This window comes from Mauremys mutica, chromosome 23, assembly GCF_020497125.1.
Source record: "Mauremys mutica isolate MM-2020 ecotype Southern chromosome 23, ASM2049712v1, whole genome shotgun sequence".
NCBI classification, from domain to species: Eukaryota; Metazoa; Chordata; order Testudines; family Geoemydidae; genus Mauremys; species Mauremys mutica.
This window is the reverse complement of record NC_059094.1, coordinates 6,704,885-6,732,472: the sequence shown is the minus strand read 5'-3', so window position 1 is coordinate 6,732,472 and position 27,588 is coordinate 6,704,885. Positions and strand designations below refer to the sequence as shown.

Sequence of the window (27,588 nt, the reverse complement as noted above, 5' to 3'; positions counted from 1 at the left end):
AGAAAACATTATGATCATCTAGTCTAACCTCCTGCATGACATGGGCCAGAGAATGACATCACTGACAAGAAGGGTGGTTCCTAATTGAGAAGATAAGTGAGTCTTACTCTCATTTAAAACTCTGTTACACCTATTTAACTCACTAGGGAGAAAATCTCTCTGGGAAAGCCCTGGGTGCATTGAGGAAATTCACTGCAGTGTAAAAGTATATGCCAACTCGAATGTGACTGCACTGAGCTGACGCACAGCAGGGCTTCCAGCAGTACAGCTAAACCAGTACCGTAAGCTGCGTGAGTGGAAACTCTGCAAAACCTTTTGTTTGTACAGTGCAGAGTACAATGGGGACCCTGATCCCTGACCAGGCCCCTAGCCACTACGACAACATGCATTTTAGTGCATTCACTACACCAGACTGAATTTCCTCAAGGTAGACAGGGCTTAAGAATTCAGCCCTAGATGGAAAGGGCAGGCTGGCAAGAGCTTTCATTCCACGTGTTCTTCAGCGAAGTCAGGGAAGACCAAACATTGCTCCCACTTGTAAGGTCTTGAAGCACTGGTGGCGTGGTGTGATATGCCTCACCTGCTGGAGGGGATATGGGTTCAGTTCACAATCAGACTCTTCTGTGAAAAGTCCCAAAGCATGATGGACTCCGTGGTTATCGAAAACTCATTTCTCAAACCTCAGTGTGAGCGATCTAGCTGAGCATCTGTGTCTCCTTACCTTGATTTCCCAGCTTCCCTTCTGCTCATGTGGGCAGTCTCTTGCTTATGCTACACAGCAGCGTTCTCTGCTGAATTTGTGGTGTAAGGATTTGGTTATGTGGAATGGTGTGTGTGTGTGTGTGTGTGTATATAAATTATACTCTGAACAACCACTTCTAGTAGAATTGCTGGTGCGAAAAATATAACAGCCCGGAGAAAACCAGGCTTGATTGTGACCCGTGCTTTCACAGCAGATACTAATCCATTGCAGGGAGGCCACTAACAATGAAATCTCGAAGTGGGTCCTGTGTGGTTGGAGCGAAGAGAGACGTTTGAAGACTCTGTGACTGGGGTCTTCATACTAAACTTGGGGGCAGGCTGGAATTGCAATTTCAGCTTGCTTTTCTCTGTGGTAATGGTGGTGGAACACTGTCTTTAAACCACAGTGGCACCTTCGTAGCTGCCTGGTTACAAAACAAACAGGAACAGTGCCTAGTATGTCTACATTGTGGATCCAACTTTCCCAGAGTAGTAGAAATGTGTGTTGCCTGAACAGGCTGCTTAAAGGTAAGTCAGCCCTGGGAAAATGTTTTTCTCCTTCCATAGCTGCAATTCTACCTGGGGCCAAGGCCACTAGAGGGCGTGTAATGCAAAATGTGAGCAGAGCCGACTCGGAGCTGGAATGGGGAGGGAGTTGGAGAGACTTGTGGAGCTGTAGCCACCCGAGTAGCAGCATCCAGGGGCGACTCTAGATATTTCGCCACCCCAAGCACAGCGTCATGCTGCGGGGGGCGCTCTGCCGGTCCCGCGGCTCCGTTGGACCTCCCGCAGGCGTGCCTGCAGAGGGTCCGCTGGTTCCGCGGCTTTGGTGGAGCCGCGGACCCTCCGCAGGCATGCTGCCAAAGGCACCCTGCCTGCCGTCCTCCCGGCGACCGGCAGAACACCCCCTGCGGCATGCCGCCCCAAGCACGCGCTTGGCGTGCTGGGGCCTGGAGCCGTCCCTGGCAGCATCCCTCTGGTTTTGCAGACCCTTGAACATAGCAGCCAGCATGTGATCCTAAGAGACCCAACTGCTGCTCAGCTAATTGGCAAACCGGAGGGGGTTTGAAAGAAGATAGTGGAGGGACTGATCCAAGATTAAACAGTGTTGGGTGGATCAGCGGCTACAGCGTTGTGGAGTAGGTGTATTCTCTGGCCACGCTTTGAGTGTCCTGTTGTTTTTCCACTGGTGGGAGCACTAGTAGAGAGGCCAGCAGGGGCTACTGACATTTTAACCACCAGGCTGCTTTGACCTGCTCTGAGCAGGGCTACAACTGGAGCTGGCTAGAAAACAGCCTTTCCCTCCCAGGAAAAATCCTAGAATTTTTTTAAAAACATTTGTTCCGCTCTGGCTGCCCGGCGAGCCTGGAAGCAAAGCCTGTGATAAGCTGCTCTGACTTCCTTGCTAGGGTTTGTTGGTCTCTGCAGGTCCAAAGCCTGCAGTATTACCTAAGCAGAACCCACCCACCCAGCTGGCCCAGAGCAGAATGAGACCCAGAGCTAGAGCTGCTGAAAGTTAGTCCTGGTATGGAGACGGCTTGTGAGCCTTCCCCAGAGCAAGCCAGACACCAATCTGTAACAACTTTGGTTTATTATTTTCCACATGGGGTCTTACAAGATTAAAAAAAACAAACCACAGAAAGCAGAGTCACGGGCGGAAGGGGAGGGCTCGCCTGCACTGGTTCCATGCTCACGTATTAAATTGAATACAAAATGTGGGGCGGGGGTAGGCAATTCAGTGAGTTCAGCACGGGGTGATCATCAGAGACCTGGTGTCTATGTTGCCTTTTCATACGTGCGAGTGCAGATCACAGTGCCCATGGTGAGAGTCTGGAATCAGAAACACAGCAAGGGAGGTTAGAGGAGGATTTGGGGTCAGTCCCTCGCCAGGAGCTTCACAGCTGACCTGCCCCCCAGCAGGTTCTGTCAGGCATTCCCCGCAGGGCAGGGCAGGATTTGACTGGAGTTCAGGGAATTAACCGTTCTTGAGATCTGCCCCCTGGCTTCTCTCTCAGCTTTTAAGCTGTAGGACAGATATTCAGCCAGCTGTTCTGGTTCTTCTAACCCGTCCAAGGCCTGGTCTACACTTGTTGGACTGGTTTAACTGTAGGTTCAGAGTGTATATTTATACTGGTACCACTTTGATACATGCTGGTATAGATGTACCTTATTACCAGTATAGCTATTTCTCTTTCCTGTAAGGGAATATGCACCTTTATACTGATGTATCTTCTTCCACACAAGGGGCTTTGTAGTGCTTTAACAGGGCTAGTTAAAGCCGTTATAACTTACCACTGTAGACAACCCCGACGTTCATCCGATGCCACCTACTGATTGGCAATACCTTGAGTGAATGGAAAGGCAGGTGCCGTTAGCAGAACCTAGGAATATTTTTGCCCTCTTACCAGAATTAACTTCCCATCCTCCAGTTCTCGGACTAACGTCGTCTCCTTTCCATCCCATTTCTGCACATGGATAAGTTTTCCTCCATCCAGCGTCACAAGAGACTGCAGGGGGGGAGAGAGATCAAAGCTCATAGCATAGGAGCAGCACTGGTGGTTTAAAATGGGGTAATAAGATCGATCCTTCGTGGGCTTAAGGTTCAGGCACACGCAGTGTCTCTGCCCGCACATCCCCAAGGATTTGCCCTTGAATCCGGTCAGCAGGACCTTTCATGTCTATCGAAGGGGTGAATGCCTGGGAACTGTGAAACCACGGAAGTGGTGCAGACAGAGTGGCATCACTGCAGAAAGAGCCATCAGAATTAGCTCGGGGCTGGAAGAGGGGACTTTTAGATCTCACTGATGCTTGGCTGTTCATTGCTGCAACTAGAGTAGGGCAGGGCATTCGCCCGGCCATCCCAGCAGCTATATTTTGGTGCCTTATACAAAAGAAGTTTCTTGGTGGCTGCAGAGAGAATGGACCCTGCCCTCCCAGCTGCTAGAATTAGTTTACAGGGATGGTCATGGTGGCAAAGAGAGAGATTTTAATCAGGCCTGGAGCTACCAGGGAGCAAAGGGGGCATCCCACCCTCCACCCCACCCCTAAAAAAAGATCATCAAAGAGTCCTAAATTGCGAGAGAGGCTAAAATATGAACCAAGTTGTTCAGTGTAAAGCAGTGAACAGTGGCAGATGGGAGAGACTTCATCCTCTATATAAATTCTAAATCACAGCAAAATATTGACACTGGAGCTAAATTTTATTTGTAAACTCTTAAAATCCAAGATTTTCCAGGAGTTTCACCAGCCCCTGGACTTCTGGAAGGTGGGTTGTTTTTTAAATAGTGACATCTAGGGGCCTCAAAATACCCCCGCCACCCCCTATCATGGGACCCTGGAACTGACCCTGAGTTTAATGGTGCATCTTGCCATGAATTTCCTTGGTGAGTTAATGCCAAAAAAGGGAGGAGGAGGGAGTCTTTCCTACCCTTTGGTCCCACCTGAGGGTTCTCTCGCCTCAACCGTAATTGAAGGGGCTGATTAATGTCCAGGGGGAATAAACACTCAGGAGATCCACAGGGAAGGAGGCGGGTGCTGCTGTTATGTGAGAGTTTGGGGGTGGCCACACTGGTTTGGCTAAGGAAGGGGAAGCCCAAACTGCTGGAGATCAGAGCAGAAGTTGGGTTGGGTTTGGAAGACAGGTGTGTCTGTTCACCGCAGCTGATGGGAACAGGTGCAGTTCTAGCGCCGCTCCCACAGTGAGCAGGGGATTGTTTAAACCTGCCCTCCCCTGGTGTGACCTTCACTCTAACCTGACAATGCCCCACGGCAAGACTTCAATTACAAATGCAAACCCTGTCCTGAAACACCTAATCCCAGGGCTTTTCAGCCTTGGTTCCTAGCCCACTCTCAGGGAGCCAGTCTGTCTCTTATAACAGAGTGACCCCACCCTGCTCTGACTCCCAGGATGAGTCAGACAGACAGCTCTTCACCCCCCGGTGTGTGTGGGAGGGAGGGGGTGCAGCCGGATGAGCAAAGGTTTCACTATTCTTTACACTCAGCATCTAGAACAGCCTGCTAATAACGCTCACCCTTAGCTCAGGCCCCAAGGACTGATGGTCCTGGTGATAGCTGTGGCATTGGTGTGTGAGTGGCCATGACTCCGTTATCTCTGCTCTCCCCCTGCCGCGTGCCCGCCTCCTCAGAGCTGTTTGGGCTGTTCAGAGAGGACCGAATCACGGAGGCCTCTTTATTTAATCCCTGCCGAGCTGGTTGCTGAGATTAGCCAGTTTTGCCTTGGAAACAAGAGCCGCAGAGGCTGAATTTCCTCTCCCGATGAGCTGCTTATTGACGGGCAGGGGACTCGGGTCACAGTGTCACGAATGGGTTTCTGAGCAGTGTAATTAAAGCCTGATTGTTCCCTGCCCCTGCCCCTGCCCCGGCAAGGCTGTGTTTACACAGCATCTTGTGTTGACGCTGACCTAACAGCCAGGCCGGGCCATGGCTAAGGTCAGCGTGACAATTCTCTTGTCCAAACAGCCAGGGAACCCCCGTGCAATCAGGTGGTGTGAGGCCAATCCAGGTCCATCTCAGGACGGAGAGCCTCCTGCCCTCTGGAGACGTGCTGCAACCCCCAGCCCCCTCCTGCTGCTGTCCCGGTGTCACTCTGCCCCCTTCTGCATGTGTTTGCAAGAAAACCTTTCCTCTTCCATGCCCGCAGAGATGGGCTTGGGCTGCAGGACTCAGCTCCTGCTTTCCAGCACCCAATGCTTGGGGAGTACTCGGCTCCAGGATCCCCATCTCTGTAGGATGCGGTTACCCGCTGCCACCCTCCTGGGATGTTCTGGGAGGCGCATCCAGGGCTCTCTAAACTCCTTGCTAAGCCCCCAAGATTGTTCCATGGCTCCCAGCTACCAATACTGCTTAAACATGAGGCCCCCACCAAGCCCCTTCTCTCTGGTGGTCCTGCCCCACTGCTCCCTTCCCTGGTCGGCCACCCACCAGCTGCAGGCATGTTCCCACTAGAGAAGGTGGCCTCCTAGCCTGGTGGCTCTCCGGGCGGCAGGCACCTGGGGGATACAAGACCTGCCCAAGGCGGGAGCATGGGGCAGAGGGTAGAAGGCTCCATAAAGGCAAGAGAGAGGAACGGTGCAGCAGCTGGGTGGGACAGGGGGCCTCTGTGTGATGTTTCACAGCACTTTTGGGGGAAGCTTTACAGATCCTAGGACCTAGAGATGACAGAGATCTGGTCAGCCCACTCCTGGTCACAGTGAGAGCAGCAGCAGACCCCTGCCATCCCTCTCCAGGAGGTGGGGACCACAGCAGGGTTGTTCCCTGCTGTATATCTGGAAGATCTGTGTAGGGTAGCTTTGAGTGTCCCAAGGAACCCGACGTCGCAGGAAATGAGTCCCCAGCCTTGCAGATCTCACCATTAGGGAAATCCCTTCCCCAAATGCCATCCGCTGGCTGCCCCTTGGACTGTCCCATCAATCCCTGTCTCCTGTTGGTGCAAACCCTTCCAGACAGCAGCACCTGCCCAGAACTGGGGCTTTCATTAATTGCTCTCCTCAGCCCCCTAAACGCTCGTCCCTGATGATCGATTCCACTCCTAGCCAACTCTGCCCTTCCAAGCCCTGAGCTTCTTACCCCTGATCTGCACAGATCTTCTGTCATAAGAACATAAGAATGGCCATACTGGGTCAGACCAAAGTATCCTGTCTTCCGACAGTGGCCAATGCCAGGTTCCCTCGAGGGAATTAACAGAACAGGTAATCAACAAGTGATCCACCCCCTGTCATCCATTCCCAGCTTCTGGCAAACAGAGGCTAGGGACACCATCCCTGCCCATCCTGGCTAATAGCCACTGATGGACCTATCCTCCACAAATTTATCTAGCTCTTTTTTGAACCTGGTTATAGTCTTGGCCTTCACAACATCCTCTGGCAAGGAGTTCCACAGGTTGACTGTGCTGTGTGAAAAAATACTTCCTTTTGTTTGTTTTAAACCTGCTGCCTATTAATTTTATTTGGTGGCTCCTAGTTCTTGTGTTATGAGAAGGAGTAAATAACACTTCCTTATTCACTTTCTTCACACCAGTCATGATTTTCTAGACCTCTATCATATCCCCCCTTAGTCATCTCTTTTCCAAGCTGAAAAGTTCCAGTCTTGTTAATCTCTCCTCATACGGCAGCCATTCCATACCTCTAATAATTTTTGTTGCCCTTCTCTGAACCTTTTCCAATTCCAATATATCTTTTTTGAGATGGGGCGACCACATCTACACACAGTATTCAAGGTGCGGGCGTACCATGGATTTATATAGAGGCAATATGATATTTTCTGTCTTCTTATCTATCCCTGTCTAACTGGCCCTGCGTGAGGAACTGGAAGCATTTCAGAGAATGCTACCATGGAGGTCCTGGACTTCAATCTCTTATCTCACAGCCTAAATTTGGTCTCCAGGACCTCTCTCCTATCCTTCCGTATGTCATTGGTACTTACTTGTACCATGACCACCAGCTCCTCCCCAGCACTACATAAGCCTATGTAGATGTCTCGAGAGATCTGCAACCTTCGCACCAGGTAGGCAAGTCACCATATGGTTCTCCCAGTCATCGCAAACCCAGCGATCTATGTTTCTAATGATCGAATCTCCCATTTCTAATGCCTGTCTCTTCCTAATAACTGGAGTTCCCTCCCCTGGAGAGGTGTCCTCAGTGCGAGAGGTTACCACAACATCATCTGGAAGGAGGGTCCCAACTATGGGATCATTTCCCTCTGCTACAGCTGGATGTTCTCCTTCCATGAGACTTTCATCCTCCTCAACAGCACAGAGGCTGTCAGACCAGGGGTGGAATAATCAACACCTCCTGCAACACGTAACTTTTTCTGAGAGGTCTCCCACTCCACTACTAAACGTAAACATGCTTAGCTTACAAGGTCTGAAAATATCAGCTGGTATGGTTACAAACGCAAGGCACTTCTGAATTCAGTAGGAATGTTGGCTGTGCATAGAACACAGGACTGGTTCCTGCATGGTTACAGAACTGCAGTAAAGTGGAACAATTTTCAGTTTGTGTGATTGGAGGATATCTGGGTCCATATTGTAAGACTGTCCCACATAATGAGGAAAAGTTGAGGTGCCTTTGCTGTTGTTGCAATCTTAGTTTCTGTGGAGAACTTGTCGTCTTCTTTTTATATTTTTACAGGAAACAAAACTAAAAAAAGGGTAATGGTTGTTGAAAATAGCAATTCTGGTCCTAGTTAGCATTGGGAAGATGCCAACGTTTGTTGCTCAATTTTATCGTACTTTTTCTACAGAAATTTACAGTGGGTCAGTATTGGACTTGGGAGAAATGAAGTAACAGAGAATGGCCCAAATTGAACTTGAGCGCTCCTGAACTTTGAGGGTGTAAATCTGGAAGGCAGGTGCTAGATTCCCTTTCTGAATGTTGGATAAATCTGGAAAGGAAAAGCCAATTTCTGCTTCCTTGGCTCAGGCGTGGAAACCGAGTCACATCCTCCTGTGTGCCTGGTATCTAAAGCTGCCCAGGTCCTGTAGTAGAGCCTTCCCTTCCTTCCTTATCATTTTAACTTCCCCTGGTGGGGTCCACATAACTCTGAGCCTTGCTAGGCTTCAGATAGACTTATCAGCCTCCACCCCAAACCCCGCTTTGCCTCCAGCCTTTATAATGGTGTGAAATATGTAAACAAGTGTTTTTAATTTATAAGGGGGGGGCACACTCAGAGGCTTGCTGTGTGAAAGGGGTCACCGGTACGAAACTGTGAGAACCACTCAGATAGAGGCACACTGTGCATTCATTCCCGCAATTCCTTCTTTGGGGGCTGCCAGCCGAGGCCACTAGCATCCCTAATCCAATCTGGAGAAGTCTTTTACTCTTTGTGCCTCCATGTTCCCCATTCACAGCACCACCCTCTTCTCGCAGCCAGCTCCCCATTCACAGCACGCTCCCTGCATCAGGTCTCAACAGCCCCGGGCAGCTTCCCCTCCTTTTCTGGGTGATAGCAGCCCAGGGGATGCTGGGAGATGTAGTTCCTTTCCTGCTCCAGGGCGAGCTTTCCAGGCAGGGAGCTGACCCAGGAACTACAGCTCCGGGGGTACTTTGGGCTCTCAGCTCCCAGGCTGGATCCCTGCGGGCAGAGGGTGAGGGCTGGTCTGGAACGTTGTTGCCTGTCTCTGGTCGGGCAGGGGGGATACAATGTATCAGGGCCCTGATACAGTGTATCATATCCCGGGCGGTGGGGTGGGGGCTGGCGGTCTGCTCGCCCCAGGGACTAGCCGAGCCTGCGGGGTGGGGGTCGGGGGTAAGGTGTTCTGTGGGGCTGAACTCCGCAGTAACCAGTGTGCTGCTCCACACACTAAGGGGAGGAAGCAAGCGGTATGGGCCCCTTCTGAGTGTGGGCCTGGCGCCACGGAGCCACTGGCACCACGGTAAACCCGGTAATGGGTGGAACCGTTCTGCTGTGTCCCGGAAAGTCTCACCTATGTACCTCTCTGTCTCCCTTAGCTCCTCCAGCTCAGCCAGCCTGGCCTCCAAAGCCTGTACACCAGGGTTCTCAAACGTTTGTACTGGTGACCCCTTTCACATAGCAAGCCTCTGAGTGCGACACCCTCCCCTTATACATTAAAAACATGTTTTTATATATTTAACACCATTATAAATACTGGAGGCAAAGCGGGGTTTGGGGTGGAAGCTGACAGCTCGCAACCCTGCATTTAATAACCTCGCGACCCCCTGAGGGGTCCCGACCCACAGTTTGAGACCCCCCTGCTGTACACGGTCTCTGAGGACCAAGAGCTCCTTGCACTGAATGCACATATATGGCACCTGCCCATAGGGCAGGTAATCATACATGCTGCATTGGGTGCAATAACCTGGGTAGCCCCCACTCTGTTGCTGGACTTTACCCTGCAGTCTCTTTTTACTCCTGCAGCTGGTTCCTTTGTTGTTGTTTTGTTTTTAATTGGGATGTTTTGTAGCTTAAGTTTAAAGAAGTTTAAGGAATGTTACGTGTATCCCCCAAACTCCTTCGCAAAACTCCCCTGTTAGTCACTGCTCCGGTTGCTTAGGAGTGGGCTTATTAAAGCCCTGGTTTTCCTGAGTAGCCCCGCCCCTTGGTTAAGGGTTGATGGGTGCTTAAAAGATTAGGGATCAAAGCATCGTTAAGAAGCTCTCAGCTCCCAGCCTTACCTAGCAGGCCACTAGGCTCAGCACCCACACGGTCAGCACACAGTCCCCCAAACAAGCAGACTGCATGGGATATTTCAGTCCTGCAGCAAGCACACCACAACGAATACAAACACACACACAATAGACAACAAACTTACCCCAAGGGCAGGGCCGGCCCACAACATTTTGGCACCTGAGGCGGGGAGCTTTGAAGGTCCACAGTCCGGGCCAGCTCAAGCTCTGTTGAGATGGTCGCAAGGCCGACCAGCCTCTCCTGTGTCATTGTGGAGCGTAGATGTGTTTTTATTAACTTCAGCTTGGAGAAGCTGCGTTCTCCACTGGCAACTGTTACAGGAAGTGTTAGAAGTATGCGCAGAGCAACAAAAGCATTTGGAAAGAGGGTGGTCATCTTATTTGTGCACATATATTCCAGAACAGCCTTTCGAGTTGATCCTGTTGAAATGTATCTTGAAAGGGCTTTCAGTTCATCACCTAAATCACTCGCATCAATATCGCACATCTCATCATTTGTCAACACTGTCTCTAGCGCCCTGCATTGCTGGTGTAGGTCTTCTTCAGGTATAGTGAGGAGTTTTGGAATATTGTACAACATCCCAAATATACTGCTGTGTTCCTTGAGCTGCATGAAACGTTCTTCAACTGACTGTATTGCACAATCTAGCATCTGGTTAAAGAATTCAACTTTGAATTGTTGTTTGGCGTCTCTTATGGGATTATCCCGTGCCTCATAATCAAAATGTCTTCTTCGGTGACTCTTGTATTCTTGAATGGGTGGGAAAATAGCTTCAGTGTGAAGTTCCTCTGCCAACTTCTGTGCACTCTTCAGAACATTTTGAAATCCCTCATCTGACTGGTAAGACTGTAGGTGTCACTTTGCTTTGTCCTGTTGTTCCATTGCTCCAGATATATCACGGTCAACACCTTGGAGTCTCTTGCTTACACCATTTATTTCAAACAGTATGTCATGCCACAACACTAAGCCACACAAAAATTTGAAGTTATGTATGTTTCTGGTGATTCCATTTCCCTCTGCCACTGTTCTCCCACAAACAGTTCCTGTCATAGCATTATCCTCCATAATGGCAACTATGGCATCATCTGTCTTCCCAATTTGGTGTTTGATAGGCTTTATCGCCTCCACTCGACTTTCCCATCATGTGGCACTCAGTGGTTTCAGTGTCAGAGAGGATGTTCCCAGATGTTGCTTCAAAATTTGCCATCGATGAGTTGATGCAGAGAAAAATACATAGATGCTTTGAATTACATTACAAAATTCAGCAGCCTCACTAGAAGCTGATGCTGCATCACTGACCACCAAGTTCAATGAATGAGAATGGCATGGGACAAAAAAAGCTCAAAGGTTTAACTCTGTGTCTGCACTCCTCTGTTCTTTCCCCTCATATTGGCACCATTATTGTAGCCCTGCCCTCTCATGTCAGCTATCGCAATTCCTGTATCTTCCAGCTTTTTAAGAAGCACATTTGTCATACCAGCTCCTGTAGTATCATCCATGTCAATAAATTCTAGAAAATGCTCTCTGACAGTCACCACTGCGGGCAGGGCTGGCTCTAGGCACCAGCAAAACAAGCAGGTGCTTGGGGCTGCACATTTCCAGGGGGCGGCATTTGGGCCATCCTTTTTTTTTTTTATACTCACTTCCTCCCCTCTCACAACCCTGCAGAGGCGGGGCCACGGAGCAGCTGGGGATCCAGCATGGAAGCTGAGAACCCATGGGACCCTGGGCGCTGTAGTTCCTTGCCTAGCTCCCTGCCTATAGAGCCAGCCCTGGAGCAGGGAAAGAACTACATTTCCCAGCAATCCCTTGGCAGCTATCAACAGGAAAGGGAGGGGGAGGGAGTGAGGTAGTTGAGCCATACTGCAGCTTGCTGTGAGTCGAAAGGGGTGGCACTGTGAATGGGGAACAAGTGTGCCCAAGGAGTAGAAGGCTTTGCCCCAGATATCCCCTGCAGAAGACTTCCCCAGACTGCATTAGGGATACTGGTGTGACCTCACCTTGCAGCCTACAAAGAAGGAATTGGGGGGGACAGTGCCCCTCTCTATCTAAAGCCTAGCAAGGAAGGTAAGTGGATCCCACTAGAATTTAAAATGAAAAGTAAGGGAGAGGGGGCTCTGTTAGGGGATGTCGGCAACTTTAGATACAGTACCAGCCACGTAGGAGGATTTCCACTTCTGAGCCATGGAAGCAGAAATTGACTTTTCCTTTCCAGATGTAGCTAATATTCAGAAATGGAATCTAGCACCTGCCTTCCAGATTTGAACACCTCAACATTCAGGAGTGCTCAATCTCAGTTTGGGCAGCTGTTACTTCATTTCTCCCAAATCAAATATACTGATCCACTGTAACTTGCTGTAGAAAAAGTAGGATAAGAAATGAAGAAGCAAGAAATGCTTCCCAGTGGTTATTAGGACTGGAATTGCTATTTTCAACAGCCATTGTCTTTTTTTTTTTAAGTTTTATTTGTTTAAGAGGAAGACAGTGATATTGCATTGGCAAATTCCCCATAGAAAGAAAGAGTGGAACAAAAGAATAATAAAGGCACCTCAACTTTTCCTCATTTATGGAGGACAGTCTTATAATATGCATCCAGATCTCCTCCAATCACACAAGCTGAAAATTGTTCCACTTTACTGCAGTTCTGTAGCCACATGGGAACCAATCCTGTCTGTGTTTTGTGCACATCCAAAATTCCTGCTGAATGACCCGCCCTGGGAGCGAGTTACCAGTGACCCAGGGCTGCGGCGGAAGGAGGGTGCAGGTTGCGGGGGACAGCCCAGGGCCGGGGCAGCAGGGGAGTGCAGATGGAGGGGAAAGGAAGGAGCCCAGCGCTGGGGCGGCAGGGGGTGCAGGGGGAAGCCCAGGGCTGTGGTGGGGGGCAGCCAAAAATTCTTTTGCTTGGGGCGGCAAAAAACCTAGAGCCGGCCCTGATTGCGAGGACATTTTCACTGGGTTCTGTTGTTGTTACAAAACGTACCGTTAAAGTCATTTGTTCCGTATGGCTGATGTCAGGTGTGCAGTCCAGAATAACAGAGTAATATCTTGCTAACTTCTGATCTGCCACAATCTTCTGTTTGACTTTTGTTGCCAGTAACTGTCTGATCTCATTTTGAATTGTTTTTCCAAGGTAGTGGGGTGTGTACATTTCTCAGGTGGTGACTCTTCTTTAGATGCTCCTGGAGCACAGCATCAAACTCAGCCATCAGCTCCACAATTTTAAGGAAGTTTCCATTGTTTGGCACATACAGCTGATCTGAAGTGCCACGCAGTGCTAGGTTTTGGGTAGCAAGCCCTCTCACAATGGCAATGAGCCTTTTGAGAACATTTTGCCAGTAAAGAGACTCTGATGCAATCTTCTCTTGATGCTGATTGTCTATGGCGGCCTTTAACCTTAGTCTCATCTCAAGCTCTTTCCACCTATGGAATGCTCTCTGGTGATTTGCTGCCTTCTCATAGCATGCCAGATTTCTAGCCAGATTTTTCCAGTCCTTTGTTCCTGTAGAACCCAATGTGGCTGGAACATTAGACTGGAAGAGTTTGCAACAAAAACAGTATGCAGCATTCCGGGGTTTTGAGTACATAAGCCATGGCCTCTCCACTTTGTCACCAATGGAGATTTCACACCAGGAATGTGTTGGATGGAAACTTCTGTTTTCATTGTCTTTGGGGAACATGAAGTTTTTCACTTGCTGTGGCCCATGCAGTACAAGGAAGTCCCTCAGGCTACTGCTCAAGTGGATCCACAGTCCTGGATCATCTTGACTTAAGGAACTAAACTCAGCAGCAGCTGTTTCTTGTGCCTCTACCACACTCTTCTCTGATCTAGACTTTTCTTCAGGAATGTGCATGGTTACATCCATTTGAGATGGAGATGTGGATGCTGCAGTAGCTGCCAGGTCACCTGCACTCTGACTAACTGGAAGATCAGGCATCTGCTCACCACTCCCATCCTCACTGGGGCTGGAAGGCTCAGCGTGAACATTTGTGTCTGTGTGTCTCAGGAGAGCTCCTTCCTGCTTAGATAGAAAAGCTTCCTTTGCTTTCTTTCGTTTTCTGAATGCTGCCCCAGAGGGGTGTTTTCTTCTTTCACTCATGACTCCTGTTCTGTGCCAGCTAGAGTGGCTCTCAACACCCAATTGAAGGGGACAAATAAGCAGGCTGGTAGCTGGGCCTGAGTGAGGGAAGATATCAGCCTCTTAAGGGCCTAACTGGCTCCTACTACTTCAGCTGACTGCCTGTTCTCCTCAAGTGGGTTCAGGGAAGCAGCAGGAAACAGGAAGCTCCCTGAGAAGCTGGTGTGAATCAGTCCAGGCTTCTGGGGGTGCTGGAGATGTACATAAGAGGCTCCTCCTCCTCTCTCTCCCTGCAGCTCCTGCTGCTTTCTGTTATTCCCTCTCATCTCTTCTCCTGCCTGCCTGTTATGTCTCTTGTGCCCTCCTTCCTCCAGCACAGCACTCCACCATCTCTGTGCATCTAGAGCAGAGAGAATACATATGCACCAGTAGCAGACACCATTTTCTACACTCTGGCTCCTAGTGGTGCCCCTCCTCCCAGTCTGGCACCTGAGGCCTCGGTTCGCCTCATGGTAAGGCCAGCCCTGCCCAAGGGTCACGTAATCACTCCTCCTTCACCTGGAGAACTCCCTTGCAAAACTCCTCTGCTAACTGCTCCTGTTCACTAGCTCCTCTGGCCACTTAGGAGTGGGCTTTTTAGAGCCCTGGTCTTCCTGAGTAGCCTCACCCCTTGGTCAGGGGTTGGTGGGTGCTCACCACCAAGCCGCACAGCTTTGGGCCGAGATCAGTACAGCTCTGCAGCGGCTGCCTCGGGCGGGAGGCTACTGTGCTGCCGTCCTGCTCTTCCTGCTATTCTTTACCCTCTGGCCAGCTGCCCAAGGGCACCTGAAGGGCACGTGCGCAGCCTACAAAGAACAGTCCCGAGCAGTTCACGCCTGCTTGCTCCATATGGGAAGCCAAGGTGAGTTTAGTGTAAATTCCATCAGACCTCGTCACCCTGTATGTTTTTCTGAAGCTCTCCAGTGCCATCACGAGATACCCTGGGCAGCCTGAGCTAAGAGCGAGTCGACCCCCCACCCCCACCCCACCCACCCACAATAGAATCAGCTGAACATTTTGGCTAGTGACTATAGGCCCAGGATCTTACAGAGCCCCATAGCAATGTATTTTCCTGTTGTTTTACTGCAAGTTATAACCTGCTGTAACCGGGAGTCATGCATGGCCATGCGTGTGTATGGATAGGACCTACATTTATTCTCCACCCTGCCGCTGACCTTCAACACCTCTTACTGTCACGTCCCTGCTCTGTGCCTCAGTTTCCCCATACGCAAAAAGGAGGCGTGTGGGGGGGAGGCATTGATATTTGCCCAGCTTTGTGATGTGGTAGAAAGTGTCTTATGTAAAGTGCTAAGTATCTTTAGCTGTTTACATAGATTTTCCAGCTTGTACCATAGATTATGGGACTCTCTCAAACACTCCCCTTAACATGCAATTTCCTTGAAGGGAGCCGTTCCTTATTCCTATCCGGGGCTCCAGGCTCTGTTCTCTGCTCCGGCTTGTTGTGGGGGTCTCACTTCTCTGCAATGCCTTCCATGGCTGTGAAGTGGGATTAAACGCAGTCCTGGGCCCACATCTAGAGGGAGACATGCTCACTCGCCACCAAGCCAGGCTCCTGTGCAGCGCCGCAGCGCGGGGAGGGATGCGTTATGGAAGGTGAAATCGGTTCAGCCACTGGAGGTTGGGGAGCAGGAGACACCCCAACAACCCCTCCCCCCTCTAGGCTTTGTATTGGTGGGTGGTGAGACTGCTGCACTAAGCGCTGTCCCTGCAAGGCCGGAGCCTCGGGGTGGGGGGCCACTGTGAATCAGTGGCATGGCGAGGGCAGGAGAATGGGGCGGCCCCAGGTTTTGGGTGGGCGGGCAATGACGGGCTGTGGGAGGGAGGGGGCTAGAAAGGAGGGGGGCCCGCCTCCCCCAGCCCCTCCAACCCGAAGCTGAGGCTGCTCGGGGCACATAGGCTGCGGGGCATTCTCCTGGGGCTCGAGCCTTGCCCACCCCTGCCGACCCCGCCTCGGCGTCTGTCTGCATCCCGCTCCTGTCGGCACCACGCGCTGGCCCCAGACCCACCCCCCGGCTGGGACAACTCGCCCCCTCCCAGGTGGGGGTGTCAGGGCCGCCCAGAGGATTCAGGGGGCCTGGGGCAAAGCAATTTCGGGGGCCTCTTCCATAAAAAAAAAAAGTAGCAATACTATAGAATCCGATATTCTCATGGGGGCCACTGCAGGGTCCGGGGACCTGGGGCAAATTGCCCCACTTGCCCCCCCGGGCAGCCCTGGGGGTGTGCCTTGTGGGGACGGGTCTGGGCAGGGCTAGCGCTGGGGCCAGAGACCAGGGCAGCAGCACACAGTGCTGGCAGGAGAGGGACATGGCCGGCGGGACGGACACCAAGCTGGGGTCGGCAGTCCCAGCCTGTGGGTTTGGGTCGGGGGCGGCTCTAGCTTTTTTGACGCCCCAAGCACGGCAGGCAGGCTGCCTTCGGCGGCTTGCCTGCAGGAGGTCCCTGGTCCCGGAGATTCGGCGGCTTGGCTGCGGGAGGTCCCCGGTCCCGCAGCTTCGGCGTACCACCGCTGAATTGCCGCCGAATCCGCGGGACCAGCGGACCTCCTGCAGGCGTGCCTCCCTCACAGCGACCAGCAGGGCACCCCCAGCGGCTTGTCGCCCCAGGCACACACTTGGCGCACTGGGGTCTGGAGCCGGCCCCGGTTCCAGCCCCGATTTGGGTGGGCCTGAAGGCTAAGTGGGTGGGCCGCAGCCCACTCAGGCCCACCCGTGGCTACACCCCTGCTGTGAATGTGACAGAGCCACGGCGGGTGTGTGACCGATTGTCACGCTTAGCTTTGCCATTCGGACTCTGGCGCGCCAAGGGGCAGGTCTTGGCGTTTAGCTGGGCGGCGGGTGTGAGCAAAAGGGCAGTCCTGGTGCGCTAGTGGCAGAGGCGCTACGTAGGGACGGGCAGAAAGCACCAGGGGGCGCCAGTGGAGACCGTTCAAAAATAGCATCTACTACATCCCTCATTAGGGCTCAGTGTGATTGTCCTGGGCCTGGCCACGCCCTCTTTGGGGGGCTGGAACAATTTGTATAGTGGGGGTGCTGAGAGCCATTGAACCAAACTGTAAACCCTGAATAGGATGGAAACCACTTCGAACCGGGGGGGCGCTGCAGCACCTCTGGGGGCTGACCCCATTCCTTTCCGTCTTCCTTCCTTGCCAGCACTGCAATGCTGCAGGAAGTGTCAGTGCAGTTGCCTGGGTCTCCCCATGTCCCCCGCCCAGCACTCTCACGGGGGGAGCCCCGTCTCGCTCTGAGAAATTAAGCAAGGAAGGTTATATGCACAGAGGCTGAGGCCTGTACCCCGAGGGAATGACTGCATCGCTCCAGCAGGGGGCAGACTTTGGGTATGGACCCGCCCCCCACGTACGCACACGCACCCACCCACCCAGAGTGGGCCCGGATCCTTTTAGATACTAAATAACATTGACGAGAGATCAGTCGGTTTAACAACAACCAGCCCACGCGGAAGCCCCAGCGCGCTGGGCATCTCAGCCCTTTGACAAGTCCCAAGGCAGGCTGGGGTTTATTTTTGTAACACAGCAACCTTGACGATGTCCTCATCGCGAAATGAAAGGGCACAAGCTGTCCTGTTTGAGGTCTTTGAAGTGTATTTAATGGCGCCTGGGGGCCTCATGCTTGTGCCAGCTTCCTGTCCGTGCAGCCAGATCTCACTTTGCGCCAGGGAGGGGAGCATTCTTTGCTAACAGTAACCTGAAGAGGTGGAAATCCAGGGCGTGCTCCCTTTTGTGGGGGCCACTGATGAATAGAGAGGCTAGAAAAGGCAGGTTTCCTCCCCTCAAAAAGGGTTTTTCCTGCTTGTGGGGTTCCCCCTCCCCCCCGTTATGGATATCCCAACTTGCCGTCCCTGTTTCTTTGGCGGACTCCTGGAAGAGGGGAGATCTGGAGCGGGGTCGTTCGGCGTAGAGGGGTGGGAGTGTTTGAATCTTTCCCAAAGAGAGGTTCTCGCTTCACTGTTTACCAGGCGCTGGATTAAGCGGGGGCTACCCAAACCAGCGTTTTTAAACAGCCCATCAAAGCGCCAGTCCCTCCCCCATTGACCAAGCTCCATTCGTCAGACCCCCGGTGGCAGAACCCCACCAGTTCTCCACAGTCACTGGCGGAAAACAGCGGCTGCCAACCTATATTTCTAATGTTAAAAAATAAAAATAAAAAAAAATGCAACAAATGTTTCTGGAAAGCCCCTTCCAGGCATTCCTGGTGCACCATAAAAAAACAAAAAGGGGGACGCAAACCTCCATACTTTTACCCTGGGGAAAGTGAGGGCTGGATGTGGCTGGGTGTGTTTATCTTGCACAACTTCCCTTCACATTACAAGCTTCCAGTGCACCTGGCAGCCAGGCGTGGATAACTTCCCCTTGATTTTATCTCACAAAGGATCTGATTTTGCAACTCTGAGCTCCCGGGGGCAGCTCTTCCGCAGCATCCCACTGAAGCCAACGAGGAAAGGACCTGAGTGCAGGGCCCCACCCGAGGAGGAGGATCTCAGAAGCTCCAGGAGAGGGCAGGGCTTTTCAGCAGGGGAGGGGAGAGGACAGGACCTACGCCCAGCAGCCCAGGCTTCAATTAACCAGCTCAGTAGGGGATACAACAGCCCACTGTCACCGGGGTGGGGTTCGCAGGAGGTGGGGTGACGACCCTGCAGCAGACCGAGGTTTTCCCACAACAAACTCTTGGGTACTTTCTGGTTGCTCCGCTAAGCAGGGCTGTTCACTCTGTCCTCTCTGGTGAGGCAGTGTCCAGGGATGCTAGGGCTCTCGGGCAGGTAGGGAGACCCCCCCACCCCGCTCAGATTGGGGTGGAGTTTTCCCAAGGGACTCTGGCAGCTGCAGTAAAGGTGCCTATCTGAACGCTCACCTTAGTCACTGGACTGGAGGGAATTAATCCAGCCTCGGCTGCTGTCCCTCCTCTGATCCTTGGGGCACGCGGAGGTTCCTGGCTCAGCCACCTGTCGCTGTCCAGGTTTGAAACGTCTGCTCTGCCCTCCCTCTCTCTGATTCAAAAGCCCTTCTGGTTTGCACTGGCTGTTTGTGGCTCTGAGCCGCTGTCTCCACACCCCCCCGGAGCAAGGGCCACGGGCACAAAGCTCGGGCACAAAGCTCCTGGTTGACAGGACAGTTATTACAAAACACTGCGTCACTTTCCCCGGGGCTTTGCACAGCACAGATAAGACCCGTCCCCTGAGCTGGAGAGTTTCAGGCTCAGTGAGACAGCACAGGCAAGGCAGAGAGTGTAGGTGAGAAGGATGGTCCGGAGAGGCAGACTGAAGGGTGTAGGTGCTAAGATACCACATATCTAGATTGCAGAGGGTGCCAGGTGGCCAAGGACCCTGGGCCTTGGCCCATTGTAGAGATCAGGCCGACAGCAAAGTTGGATCTAGATCTGTGTTTAGATTCTAAATACACCCGAGAGTGTGGGGATGTTTGGCTCAGGCCCATCTCTAGTAATATCTATTCCCCCTTGGCCATTTGGAAACCCATGTATTTGATTCACAGCCCTGCATTACATCTGCTATGCTGGGGGCAGGACACAGATCTAAATTAGGGCTTGTCTACATGGGGACACTCAGAAAAGTTAATCTGAATTAGTTTGGTGGTTTAGTTAACTGCATGAACTCTGAATAAGAGTGCTCCCACAGGGGATTAAAGTTACCTTAATTCACTTCCAAAGTGAATGCTGGATAAGAGCATCCGCACTGGGATTTAATGTGTTTTCTCTAATCCACTTTAAATTCACACCTTTAATTCAGATTAATTTTCCTGAGTGGCCCAGTCGTTCTTCGGCGGCAATTCGGCGACCGGTCCTTCCCTCCGAGAGGGGGTGAGGGACCCGCCGCTGAATTGCCGCCGAAGACCCGGACGTGCCGCCCCTTTCCATTGGCCGCCCAAGCACCCGCTTCCTTCGCTGGTGCCTGGAGCCGGCCCTGGGCCCAGTGTAAACTAGCCCTTGGCTGTCTAGCAGCAGCCCCGTCTGGTGGCTAGGGCTGCCCTGTGTGTGTCCTGTTTGTCCTCGGTGCCGACTGTTCCTCCTACCTTGACATGTCTGTCATCGGCCGTCGTCTCGTCGAACTCCTCCCCCAGTTTGAAGCTGATCTCTGTGCTCTTGAAGGTGCTCTGGGTCTTCACGATGATCTTGCCGCCCTCCTGCTCGATGAGGCAGGTGGGCTTGGTCAGGTTTGCTATCTGCCTCATGGCAAAGCCCACGCCTGGGGGACAAACAAGAGCGGACAGCACTGAGGGGGAGCTGCAGGCTACCTGCGGGGAGCGGCGGAACAGATCCTCAGCTGCCGTGAACGGACTCCAATGGAGCCACGTCATTTGACACCAGCCTCAGATTTGGCCCGAGATCTTCCTTGTGCAGCTCCCAGCAGGGCCGCTCCCTCCAGCACGTCACTGCCCAGCTCACCCTTGCTGCCTCTCCCCACAGCTCCCGACGAGAGATCACCGACCAATGGGAGCCCACAAGACACATCAGGCCTGATTCTGCCCTCGCCCCCACCCATCGATGCCAAGGGGTGACTCCCCACGCACTCCTGGGGAACTATTATCTCCTTTCTATTTCTTGTGAGACACAGGAGCCACAGGGAACAGGTTCACACTAGGCACTTGCACTTGGCCTTCTGCATGGGTCACCCCTTGGCACGGGCAAGTGTGCGACGACACACCCGTGATCATTTCCGACTCCTTCAACCAAGAGCTTGGGAGCCTGGCCTCCAGCATCTCAGTAGCTGTAAGTCCCCTTCCCAAATGGTCTCTCCCCTCAGCTGTGCTGACTCACAACTGATAAATAACATCCATTGCTCTCCAGGAAGCACTGGGCAATTTCCTGAGCGTTGGTGCCTCTTGTCTTCAGTTATCTCAGTTGGGCGCTTGGTTCCGTGGTTGCCTCTCCCATCACAGCTCTCGAGGGACATTCCTCCCAGCTAACGGAGGGAGAACTTGGCCCACTGACCACAAATCACTGCCAGCGAGCAGCTGACCGGAGCCCGGAGAGGGGCCGTGCTCTGAAATGTATCTGCGTTTGTGCTGGGCTCCCTGCATAGTCCAAATCCCAGAGTCAGTATTTTACAACCCTCCGGACACTGGTAAGAATGGGAGACGCCCTTGGGGCTTGGTCTTTGGCAGCTGTTCAGTGGCCCAGCTCCACTTCCTTTCCACCCACTGGGAGCTGGTCCTCAGCCCTCAGCAGCATGGCAGGCTCCCTAGCCCTCATCTGGCCGTCTGCAGCAACGGATTTGTGGTTACAGATGTGCCCAGAGGAATGTGAGCAGCTGCCATGGCCTGGCAGTGGGTAAGGGAGCGGAGAGCAGCGGGGATATAGGGCAGGCACCGAGGAGGGGGCAGTGAGGAAAGAGACAGAAGGTTTCCCACACTAAGCAAACTGTGTCTGTGTGACTCCAAGGTGCACCCATCTCCCCGCACAGCTGCAGCTCGGTGTGTCTGACTGTGGGACCCACGCTGCAGGCCTTTTGTCTGGAGAGCGCCTTTACGGAAGGTCTGTCGTACGCAAAGCTGGGCTCAGGTTCATTCAGGGACAAAAGTCCCCCCGACCCGTGCTCAAGTGCTTTGCTGAATCAGGGCTGCTGTGCTGAGCACTAACCCTTCCCCAGCATCCGCATGCGCTGCTGCGTTCGCACCTGCAAGCTCCCAGCTGCTATCTCTGGGACACCCCTGCCCACCCGCTGATTTTCTTGGGACTGCAAAGGTGCAAGAGGACAGATTTTGGCCCAGTGTCCACTATCTCCGCCCTCGTCTCTGTGGCAGCTGCACTGTTCCCAAGCATGCGCCAGACTCATTTCAATGCAGACTCAGTGCAGTTCAGCAGGATCATGTGGAAGGCCCCTATGGCTGAGAGGTGATTAAAGGGCTGCGCGCTTGCTGCTGGGAGCCAGGGTGTCAAGGGCAAGCAGCAAGTGATCCCGCGATAGGCCAGCGGTTAGCAAATGTTGGCTCAGCTGGGGAGACCACCTGAGCAAACGTGCACTTATTAACGCACAACAGGGCTTGGCTTCATGTGACTCAGCGCCTGGTTTCCTCCTTTCGGGACATGTAGCAGTCACTGCTGCAGGGACAGGAGCAGGTTAGCCACAAGCCTCACCGTGAAACCACCACCGGTTAGGGACGCTCTAATCTGCACCCTCTCTGCTCAGGGCTGAGCTGTGTGGGGCAGGGACCACGTCACCAGGGCTGGCTCCAGGCACCAGCTAAAGAAGCACGTGCTTGGGGTGGCCAATACCAAGGGGCGGCACGCCTGGGTCTTCGGCAGCGGGTCCCTCAGTCCCTCTCGGAGCAAAGGACCTGCCGCTGAATAGTGGAGCGGCGTGATTGCGTTGCTGCGGCTTTTTTTTCCCCCCCGCTTGGGGCGGCAGAAAACCTGGAGCCTGCCCTGCACGTGACAGCTGGGGAATGTGGGAAGCCTGGGCCAAGAATGACTCGTGTAACACTGACACTCCTGGGGAGGTTGGCAGCAGCAGGGATCAAACCTGGGAGCCTGGTTCCTAATGCATCAGCCTCTACTGCCCGAGCTACAAGAGCCAGCTCTCCTCGGCCGGCGCAGGCCTAGCCACCGCTGGAGGGGACAGAGCTTCGCAGCAAGTGGGCCTGTGTAGTGAGGCGGAGTGGCCTCCCACTGAGCTAGAGGGGAAGGAGTCTGTGACGTTCTCTACCTTGTGGGACCACCCTGCACCCCCATGTATGTTCATCCTTATAATATGATGGTGTGGGATCCAATGCAAAGTTTGTCATGTCAGGTGCCTTCGGAAGGCTCATGACGCACTGAGCATTGTTGTTATAGTGATGTTACAGGTTGTAATTTCATGTATATAGTTATGAGGCAACCGTCCAAGAGCACAGGGGCAGTTCACACCTCATCGGGGCATGTACGGGACAAACCCAGCCCAGCCTCACAGGAACAAAGGACCCCGGCCTAGGCAGCAACAAAGGATCTGTTGGACTCTCGAGTGAATCACCCCCCTTCCTTTGGTCAGTTTGAGACTGCGATGAGGTAATGCTCACCTGACTCTGAGGGTGGGAGGGGGGAAGCCACAAGGGACGAAAGAACATGAAAAAAGTGAGAGTCATTTTCCATGCTCTTCCCCTCTCTTCCACCTCCATCTACAGACACCACCACCAAGCGACTGAAGCGCTGCTCAAAGGGGAGAGCCTGGCTGAAGGGCAGCCAGCCAGCCTGTGGTGAGAAGCAGCTAAGTTTGTAAGGGCACTGAAAGTGTTAAGATCAGCTTAGAATGTGTTTAGCTTTTATTTCATTTGACCCCTGACTTGTTGTGCTTTGACTTACAATCACTTAAAATCGATCTTTGTAGTTAATGCATTTGTTTGTTTATTCTACCTGAAGCAGTGTGTTTGGTTTGAAGCATGTCAGAAATTCCCCTTGGGATAACAAGCCTGGTGCATATCAATTTCTTTGTTAAATTGACAAACTCATATAAGCTTGCAGCATCCAGCAGGCATAACTGGACACTACAAGACGGAGGTTCCTAGGGTTGTGTCTGGGACCGGAGATATTGGCTAGTGTCATTCGGTTGCACAATCCAAGGAGCAGCTGACATGCCAGAGGCTGTGCGTGAACAGCCCAGGAGTGGGGTTTCTCACAGCGGAGCAGGGTACGTGTGGCTCCCAGAGTCAAGGATTGGCGTGATCTAGCAGATCACGGTCCAGATAACACCAGGGGAACGTCTCAGAGTCACTCTGTGATCCCGGTGACTGCAGCCAGGCCGGGCTCACCCCTCCTGCCAGAAGCTAAGGGGCAAGACAGAAAGTATAAAAGGCAATGCCTCTAACTCAGTTGAGTCTGAGCCAGGGAATGGAGCAGATGTCTCCAAGCCACTGCAGATCCCCCGGACCTGAACCCACGCTGTGCCATGCCCTGCCCTGCTCCTGGAGGAGACCGAACCAGGTGAAGAGCTGCCAGGACTGCCGCTCGCCATATACCCCAATGAGATGGGAGGTGACCCCAAGCCGCAGATACGCTATAGTGGGAGAGTAGGAAGTAGCCCAGGGACATCAGACAGTAGTTTGGTTTCTGTTGATGCCTGAACCCCGGGCAGTGTGTTTTGGGCGGATCCTCGTTGGTCAAGTGGCAGAACACTCCACCACTGGGCTGGGACCAGCTGGGGTAGGGTGAGCCCGGGTCCCCCTACCCCCTGCTGCCAACCTCCCCCTGGGGTGGCAGCCTCCTCACCTTAGGACAAGAGGCCTGCATTGTCTGCCGTCTGCCAGACTGTATTGCTCTGCCCACCTAAGGGCCTGAGCCTGAAGCCTGCTTGCTCCGTCCTGCCTAAAGGCTGCAGCTTTAATCCCCGATAGGGAGTGGCACCCCAGAGTCATAGTGAGGTGGAGTGGCTTCCCACTGAGCCAGAGGGCAAGGGACCACCGCCAACCCACGGCAGCATGGTTTTCACTAGTGATTTGGGGGGCCCATGCTGAGACACCTGAAAGGTTGCTGAGCACCGGTCCTCTGCAAATCCTCCCATTTAAGGTGTGCCTAGGTGGGCACCCAGCATCGCTAGGCCCTTCTGCAAAATCTTCACCCACATTTGTCTGGCTTCCCCCAGTAGCAGCCCAAAGTTGGCTCTGCACTGAGTGTCAGCTGGGCCTCTGCTCCCAGGAAGCCAAAACCCTCCCGCCAAAGTAATCGAAGACCAGAGCTGGCCCTGAATAATCAGACTGGGGTGAAAATGGGTGACTTCTCCCTGTGCACGTGTACGTGCATGTATGCATGGGAAGACATACAAAACGTTTCATTCATTTATTCCAGGCCATTTTGCACCCCTGATATTTCAGTGTCACAGTCGGGGGGGGGCCATGGACCCCACCCAACCCGCATGACTGGAAAATGTCCCCACCATGTTTATTCAATGGCAACAGCTTCTGGGAGCCAAATTCAAGGGAGCAGCCATTTTACACAGCAGACCCCACAATCTGCTAGGGAGAAGGCTGGAGCAGCCACTCGCCATCCCGGACAGATCTCCTCCCTCGGGGGAGCTAAGGCAGGCTGGCCAGGGCAGGGGTCCCCCGAGGAGTCAGGCAGCCCCTCTCGGATGCTTTGCAGATGCTAGAGACTGCAGTGCTCCAGAGCAGTGTCTGCCCCGTGCTCCAGCAGTCAGTCACATGCAAAGCAGCCGCCCCAGCAGAACACTGCCCAGCCCAGGCGAGTTGGAAGCGGCTGGAGTGTCCAGTGCAACAGTGCAAACCCCTTTCCTCCGATGCCGCAAGGAGGAGACCGGGGGGTCTGATCCTGCCCTCGGTTCCGCCCATGCAGCTTCACGGTGATTCTGCTGGACATGTAGCTAGCGCCCCCCGGTGGCAGCACAGAGCGCTTGCTGCTGGGCCCAGCTGACTTGCCCGAGCCTTGCAGGTTTCTGGGTGGCCTACGCCCAGTGATGACTCCAAATGCTGCCTGGCACCGAGCAGTTGGCGCATGGCAGAGAGGAGAGGCACTGAGTGAAGCCAAGCTCCCATTGCCAGAGCAGTGACAAGGCAAAGGGGAGGACGGATCTTGCATCAGACACAAAGGGCCACTAACACCCCCCTCCCTGCTCCTGCAGAGGGGATTGCATGGGTGTGGCTGATGCCTGCGAGCTCAGTGATGCTGGCGCAGCAAGTCGCTGTGGCTGAGAGCGATGAGCCTGGCCAGCCGCCATGCCTTGCTTGGCCAGCTGCAACTCAGGCTTCCCCTTTGTGTCTGTTTGTAGAAATATCCGCGCCGGGCTTGGCTGGGCTCCGGTACACTGACCTTGCTGGCCAGCTCCTGCACTTAGACCTCCCCCCACACCCATCCAGCTGTCAGCCGTGCAGAACACCCTCCTGCCGGGCCCAGCTGCTCCCAGAGAAATCAGGTGACAGAGCGATTAACCCTGCCACTTCCATGCCCCCATCAAGGTCGGAAAGGGGCCTGTGTGTGTGTGTGTCTATGTATGTGTGTGTGTGTGTGTCTCTCTCTCTCTGTATATGTGTGTGTGTGTCTGTGTCTATGTATATGTGTGTGTGTGTGTCTGCATATGTGTGTGTCTGTGTGTGTGTGTCTCTCTCTCTCTGTATATGTGTGTGTGTGTGTGTGTGCATTTTAAATACAGCACAGCAGCCTGTTTGTCTTTGATTTTAGGTTTAAAAACTGCTATTTAAAAAACAAAAGAAAAACCATTCTGCCCACTAAGTAACACTGCCTGCCAATAACACTTGTCCCATATTTTCCATTTCCAAATAGGGTGACCACATGCCCCATTTTTAAAGGGACAATCCCATTTTTTGGGACTTTTTCTTATATAGGCACCTATTACCCCCCACCCCGGTCCCGTTTTTTCACAGTTGCTGTCTGGTCACCCTATTCAAACAGGAACATTTGCCCCAGCCCTATGTGTACTGGAAATTCAGTGTAAAATAGACAGAGAAGACAAGACATCGTTGTTTAAAACGTTACCCCAAATACCCCCTTCCGACTGAGACCACTGCCCAGGGGACACTTGCCTGCATACAATGCACAGAATTTAGCTCAGCAATGGGAATGCAGCCAATACTGGGATTTCACTGTCTGTTATTTACCTTTTTTCCTAGCCAGCCTGCAGCTCTCCTTGTATCTCCAGGGCAAAGAATAACCCCCTAGCCATCATTCTCCCTTTTAAATAAAGGCTTCTCCACTGCACCTCCCAGTTCCCAGCCCCCTTTCATGCTGCCAATCACTCACCAATCGCTTTCATGTATTCATCAAAATTATTGCTGTCCACCAGCTTCCAGGTGCCTGCGAAAGCTTCCGCCATGCTGAGCCCTGTGACCGTGCAAGCTGCCGTATGGCACTGAGGAGAGGAGAGGAGAGAGGAGACTGCTCTCTAATCTAGGCACATTCTGCCTCTTTAAATAACTGTTCTAATCACATGATTGGCGAGTGAGTGAGCGAGCGGCTACAGAAATATTTCCCCAGCCTACCAGAGAAACTGTCAAACTGGAACAGCTCGCTGGGCTGGGAGGAGGCAGAGCTCTTCCAGCCTCACTCTGTGTCAGTAACACTCCAGCTCGGCATGGCTTGGGCTCTTCTTGCAACACACCATCTGCATCCTGCCCCCATCTCCTGTGTGCGCCGCTCCCTACGGCTCAGATGAGAGCCCAGTGAAATCTCTGACATGACCTGACCTCTGCAGAGTGACACCCCAGTGTACAGATGTGAGTCAGGAATCAGAGCCCTTGGCTTTTCTCCTAGTACCTGGCTGGATCTTCTGGGGGGTTTTCAGAGCCCTGGGTTAGGCAGCGATGTACGAATGATTATTTGTATTGTAGCTGTGCTCAGATTGTGCCCAGCGGAGATCAGGGTCCCGCTGTTGGAGGGCGGGGCATGAACACGCACGGAGAGCCACCCCCTGCCCCGAGGAGCTCACAGTCCAATAGACAAGACATGAAGGAAAAGCCAGTATAATTATGCCCATGTTACAGATGGGAAAGAGAGGCTCAGACGGAGGAGGTGTCTTGCCCTAGGTCACATAGTGAGTGGCAGAGCTCAGAGCAGAATTCTGATCCCCTGATTTCCAC

The 27,588-nt window shown here is 52.9% G+C and overlaps 1 protein-coding gene across 1 annotated transcript; it reads right to left on the bottom strand.

Moving 5' to 3' along the window:
* Window positions 1-2,313: 2,313 nt before the first annotated feature.
* Window positions 2,314-26,984, bottom strand: FABP3 (fatty acid binding protein 3). The gene is made up of 4 exons (XM_044997601.1): window positions 26,753-26,984; window positions 20,083-20,255; window positions 3,147-3,248; window positions 2,314-2,571 (listed from the first exon to the last, which is right to left on the bottom strand). The coding sequence occupies exons 1-4, from the start codon at window positions 26,823-26,825 to the stop codon at window positions 2,518-2,520; spliced, it is 402 nt and encodes a 133-aa protein (XP_044853536.1). The 5' UTR covers window positions 26,826-26,984; the 3' UTR covers window positions 2,314-2,517.
* Window positions 26,985-27,588: the final 604 nt, after the last annotated feature.